Source organism: Hibiscus syriacus, unplaced genomic scaffold (assembly GCF_006381635.1).
Source record: "Hibiscus syriacus cultivar Baekdansim isolate YM2019G1 unplaced genomic scaffold, ASM638163v2 tig00110198_pilon, whole genome shotgun sequence".
Classification (NCBI taxonomy): domain Eukaryota; kingdom Viridiplantae; phylum Streptophyta; class Magnoliopsida; order Malvales; family Malvaceae; genus Hibiscus; species Hibiscus syriacus.
The window spans coordinates 1,579,597-1,585,812 of record NW_024062623.1 but is presented as its reverse complement, the minus strand read 5'-3'; the positions used below and the strand labels follow the sequence as shown (position 1 = coordinate 1,585,812).

Here is a 6,216-nt window from a genome sequence, read left to right as displayed (position 1 = left end):
ACAACTTGTGGCAATGTAATCCGATGCTTTTTAATAATAAATTATTTTTTCCCAACAAGAAATGTGAGGTCGGGGTGTGCATCCGCTATACCCCACGATCTCTAACCTTGGCTTGGGATACTCTATTGTGGCAATAATCCTAAGGCTCATGTGGCTATTTCTTGGACAGATCATCGAGGATTGAGGCTGACTTGACTTGGGAAGAGTCCCTCCGCACGGATTGCAAACCTAGTTGAAAAGGTAAGTCCGTGACACTTTGGTCGTGCATCCCTGCCGAGCACAAGCTATCGTGCCCGACACTTTGGCGCCAATCTATTCTACGACACCATGAGCCCGCCCTAACCTGTGTAATACACTAACATCATTACCGTCTCATATCTACACTCATATGCTGCTGTTTTACTTTAACCCAAAACTTTAAACTTTAAACTTTAAATTTATGCATAAAATCCTTAAACCTTAAATCGTACCTCACAACCATCATGCCCGATGTGATGAGGCTAGGGTTAAAACAGTGGCGGTGCGGCCGCTGAGGGTGAAGATGAAGGTATGAGGTTTATAGATTGAGGATTACGGTTTATAGATTAGGGATTAGAATTAATGTATAAAAAATAATTATTTTATTTTAAATTCTACATGGATAAAATATTAATAAAATATGTTATATCATCATAAAACGATTAAGCTAAGAGCAGTTTAAAAGTTGAGTAATGAACGATGTAATTTATCCTAAACTTAATTGAGACCTTTCAACTTAAAATTAGGTCGATGACTCTGTATCCGTGACACCTGTCCTAGGAGTCGGAAATGATATATAGATATACCTATTTCTAGGTGGAACCTTGTATCTTTTATAGCGAGGTGATTGTTAATCTTGGTTTTGATTTATTTTATTCCAAGAATTGCCCAATGTATTAGGATCATGGTTCTATGAGAATTCATGTATTTTTGTTTAGCTGGCTAGAATTCATTAACTGGTTATAAAACAATGGGAATATCACTTTGGAATATCACTCATTTAGTTGGGATTCATTTGTTAATCAGACTTCAGATTACATACATTGCATTAGATACTAGATAGTTATTTTCTATTGCGAAGCAAATTGTTAGTTGTGGGTGAAAATGTTTCTTATGATTTAAAATATGTGGTTTGAGTACTTGAGTCTACGTGCTTCTAATGGTCACATTATCTTTCTCTGTTGTTCAGATTTGCTACATTATTGCACCAGTGCCTGAATTCTATCAAAAAGGGGTCCAGCAAAGAGATATCTTTAGCTTCCCATGTTATTGGTTAGTTTTGAAAGCTTTTGCAAATTCTAATGCATACATGCATGGAGGAGACCACAAGGCTCAAGTATCCAAGCTTATAAATTTCTTTTTGTAGGTTTGCTGGCTTTAACTGTTGGTTCTGGAGATAATGCACGGGAAATATTGGAGGAGTCGATAACGCCTATTTCACAGGCTTCTAAATCTGGTTCTGAATCCTCTAAGATAACTTCGGTATGCAAGAAGTTCAATTGAAATTTGTTCTACCTCTAGTATTTTGTCGGTACTACAATGCTTAACCTGTTTCATATTACCTGGTTTCCTGTTATAGTTATTGGAGTGCTTGGCTATCATCACTTTTGTTGGGGGGATCGATCCAGAGGAAACAGAAAAATCAATGCAAATTATGTGGCAATCTGTTCATCCTAAACTAGGCTATAATGTAAGTATCCTGATTTTCAGTAATTGAAAAATCCAATAGTGTCTTGAGATTCACTGAATCAGTTATTGCTTCTATCTTGTCAATTTTACAGCACGATTATGTGGTTATGCTTCATTGTTTGCTTTATTTCAGAATTAATTGTTTCTGCTTGACTTGTAGGTTGTCACTGTCAAACCCTCTGCTGTTGTAATAACAGCAGCTGTATCTGCCTGGTCGTTTCTTTTGACAACTATGGATGGATGGAGACTCAGTCCCAAACTTTGGCAAGAGTGAGTGAACTCTATGGGTCATACATTGTTCTTTTTTTATTTGGGTGGTCTCAAATTCTTTTCGTATTTATCATGGTTATAAACCTACTGTTGGTTAGGTTTAAATATCAGAATAGTAGGTTAAAAAACCTTGTGAGACTTTGATGCTTCCCCAATATAATGGGCTGAGACTGATCAATCGTGGAAAAATATGCAGATCCATAGCATATTTGTCCACTTTGCTAGATAAGGATGACCGGTCTGTGCGTATTGCTGCTGGAGAAGCACTGGCAGTAATATTTGAGATGGGAAGCTTAGAGAAGTTTGCTGCTGAAGCCAAAGGATCAAATAATGGCTCAATATCTGAAGGAAATAAATCTAAAGAAGGATTCTTACACATACAAGGACTGAGGGGGAAAATTCTGAATCAAATCCGAGACCTCTCTGTGGAAGCTGGTGGTAAAGGTTCTGCCAAGAAAGATCTTAACAACCAGAGGAATTTGTTTAAGGATGTTTTGGAGTTCCTTGAGGTACTAATATTGTTGTCTTTCATGTTCATGACTTGCAATTCTTGGACATCTCATGTTAACTTTTATCATCTTGGTGATGTTAGGACGGTTATTGTCCCGAGACATCAATGAAGATAGGCGGGGATTCATTGCGGACATCAACATGGTCGCCGTTGATTCAGGTTTCTCTTTTTCCTTCCAGTTCTTTGGTTCCTCACGTTAGTTAAATGCCATGAATTCTTTCTTATATTGTATAAAACTTCAATGCTACAGTTAAACTTTTTGAGGCACTTTCTTTGTGGAGGTTTCACTAAACACATGCAGGTCAGTCTTCTTTTAGTGAAGTTGACCCTTCTTGCTGCAGTTTGCTTGTATTTTATTTTCCGGTTGATTAAGCTAGACATATTTTGTTTCACCATGTGCAGGAAAACGTGTTCCTTCAAGATGTTTTTGGTTTTACTCCAAAAAGGAGGAATCTTCTAGGCAGTGAACATATATCCAACTGTCAAAAGGTTGGTTAGCTCGACCGGAATATTTATGTAACCATGTTAAGTGTTTTGTCTTCGATGATATTTTGATTATAGGTGTAAGATTTAGGTCTATAATTCATTAGGCCATTACTGAGGCGTGAACTGCTATAATAGTTTTACAATGGTCTGTTGATTATAATTATTTATATTCTAGGTTGATGTCTTACCTGAAGATAATATATAGATTTATTGGGATTGTGTTACAGAGAGTGTTGAAATCACCAAACTCGGTCATCAGCAAAACAAGAACCCAGATCTTGAACAAGCAGAGGATGCAATCTAAGGTAGGCACTTTCAGTGTCTTTCATGGGACGTAGATATAGTGTTCCGCAATCAAATCGCCTGGTTAATGTTTTTCCCCCCTTGATCTATCCAGGATAGACGCTTTGGGCACTTTGCTGTCAATGTTGGTGAAGAAGATGAATAATCTTCTACAGGACGAGGGCTCTGATTTATTGAAATTCAAAAAGGATAGGGCAGGAACCATTTTGGTTAAAATTTTCTATTATTGTGCAACCTTGATCGAGTGTGTACGAGGCATGAGAAGCTATTTGAGTTGGGAATGGCATATAATGAATAAGAAGCAGCCAATCCTGCACGATCACTTCTGTAATAATCTAATGATGTATCTCTCAAGTTATGAATATGACTCGGATCGTTTTATAGATATTTACACTAAGCCAACATAAAATTAAGGTTTAATATGCTTTCCAGTGTCTGAAGAATTCTTTGTTAGTTTTTTTACAAAAAATAGAAAATGCAAAAGGAAGTAAAGACTCTTCATCTTGCATCCTTATTAAGATAAAACAATATAAATAAATAAATAAAATTTTATCTTTTTTACACAAAACTCAATATAAAAAATATATATAAAAAATATAAACAAGATAGAGATTGCATCCCTATCTTCATATTACGGTAAAGGAAAATATTTTTCTGGTGTTAATTTTAATATATTATTATTATTACTAAATTAAATTTGAGATTAAATTCGATTAGCTTGGAATGAAAAGGAATTAAGATTAATTTTTAATAAAGGACTAAATTGTGAACTACAACTAAATTGTGAACTACAAAAAAGTTGAGGACTATTTAGAATTGTTATGAAAGATTCTATAATGCATGACAATTTAGCCATTTTGTTATGGTTAATTAGTCACCATGTGATGTGTCTCAATATCATAATTTTTAGGCTATTATTTTTTTAGAATAATAGGTTAATTTATACCAAATTTCGGAGGACAATTTACTAAAAGGAGAGAGGTAAGGAAAAGAAACAGAGAGCAGCTGCCAAGAAGGCTGCTGGGGGAGATGGTGATAAGGATGAGGATGACGAGTAAACCTTAAGGCCATTATCCCGCATCTAGGAACCCCCAAAAAGCCTCTGTTTGAAACTTGCCATCACCGCCTTACTAGACATGGTTTAAGTTTTGTCTCCAGATCTCTACTGCAGTGGATTCTGGTATTTTGCTTTAAGTATTCTGTTTTGTTTTTCAAAAAAAATAAAAAATGGAAGGTGTTCTTATAATCTTTATGATGGGAAGAGATCGATTTGGGAATTGTTCAAATTAAGGAGCTTATAAGCTGGAATTATGGTGAGTTATGATTTTGCATGTGTGTCTGTTTGCTAGCCAACTTCCTGCCAATATTTCCTTATGGAGTTTGACAACATTACTGAGGAAATGCATGTGTCAGTTGTGGAACACTGTGATACTAAAATGCATCCTAGAATTGTATATGGATGCATCACTGGAATCTTTGTAAACATTTTTTTTACTTGTTGAAATCATTCCTAGAATTCCTATGTTAAATTATGGAAATTGTTAATCGTGTTATTTCAGTTAGAAATAAAATTCGTATCATTCAAAATCATCTTTTACATAATTACAGGCTGCCTTGAAAAGTTGAAATGCTTATAAGTTGGAAAATTAGTGTTAAATTGCAGTAGATTTCTACTATAATTGTACTAACAAATTTCTCTATTCGTCAGGCATATAGATATCCTTAGTCAGTTCAAGGTAGTAGCAATTAGCTGCCCAGAAATGTTTCTAATTGTTAGAGTCATGTGATTGCCCTACTAGCAAGGTAAGGAAATCTGAAACTATATTTCTTCAAGGTTTACTTTATTAGTTTGAATTATAATTTGATTAATAACTACTTTTATTATTTCATGGTCACTTGGTTAGATTGAGAGCTGAATACGGAATGATAAAAGATAAAATTTGAGGAGTCTATTAATGATTCATGAAAATCAAATCATACATTTTTGTATATGTCAGATTGTCTTGAACTTTTTTTTAAAGCATACAAAACATGAATATCAACTATGGTTTTTTTTAAGGAAATTAAACATACTTGCATTGAAGGGTTTTTTTAATCAGCAAGGCAAAAAGCCATAAAACAACACTTGTGCAAGTCTCATTAAAAACCCCCAACCTAAATGAGGGAAAAGAGTGCCTACACCTAAGAAAGAAAGAAAAAACTACACAACACCGAGAACTGAGATATCAAATAACAATAAACAAAACAGTGCCGTGCCAAACAAAACAGCTGTAAACAAAACAGTGCCAAACAAAACAGCTGACTACACCGAACGAGAAACAGCTGAACTAATCAAATATGTTCCAACTCGACCGGTAATGGAACTCGATTGGTAAGTTGAAGCTTCTTTGAATCCTAATATCAGCTTCGAATAGAGTTCCTTCTGCTATTAGCACAATCTTAAGTGCTGTAGTTTTTGCTCTTATAATTCAATATCTTAAAAGAAAGGGATATAAAGGAACCCCAAATGAAGGAGCTTGGGCAGATTGTTCTATTTTTATTTTCTTTTATGTTATGATCTTGCACAGATTGGGGTCAATTCTAGATCGTTAAAGTTTGTCCCTCCACCGTCTACCATGCCCTATTGCACATCATCAGAACTTCCCCTATACATCTAAAATGCCAAGGTGTGCTGTATAATTAAGTGATCTTCCTCGAACAAGGGTACTTGAACGAGCAAAACTTATATATATATATTTATATTTTAGTTTGTTCTTGTCAGCCTGAGCCTGAACTTCATGAAAGGGTCAGCTCAAGCTAAAACATATTTAGACATAAATATGTTCAGGCTAACAATCACAAGCTAAAACATAAAAATATATAAATATATATAAGTTCGTTTAAGTACCCTTATTTGAGGAAGATCACTTAATTCATACATTTCACCTTGACATATTAGA

General features: G+C 34.9%; 1 protein-coding gene across 1 annotated transcript; it reads left to right on the top strand.

Annotated features, from left to right (window-relative positions):
- Positions 1 to 768: 768 nt before the first annotated feature.
- Positions 769 to 3,671, top strand: LOC120218418 (interferon-related developmental regulator 1-like). Its single transcript, XM_039215354.1, has 11 exons — positions 769 to 776; positions 1,208 to 1,290; positions 1,385 to 1,500; positions 1,598 to 1,708; positions 1,868 to 1,977; positions 2,174 to 2,486; positions 2,570 to 2,647; positions 2,739 to 2,789; positions 2,891 to 2,977; positions 3,202 to 3,279; positions 3,372 to 3,671. The coding sequence occupies exons 1-11, from the start codon at positions 769 to 771 to the stop codon at positions 3,420 to 3,422; spliced, it is 1,086 nt and encodes a 361-aa protein (XP_039071285.1). The 3' UTR covers positions 3,423 to 3,671.
- Positions 3,672 to 6,216: the final 2,545 nt, after the last annotated feature.

Coding starts and splice junctions, on each gene's coding strand:
- LOC120218418 (XM_039215354.1), top strand. Junction 1,291..1,384: donor TTTAGCTTCCCATGTTATTG/GTTAGTTTTGAA, acceptor TTCTTTTTGTAG/GTTTGCTGGCTTTAACTGTT. Junction 2,648..2,738: donor CATGGTCGCCGTTGATTCAG/GTTTCTCTTTTT, acceptor TCAATGCTACAG/TTAAACTTTTTGAGGCACTT.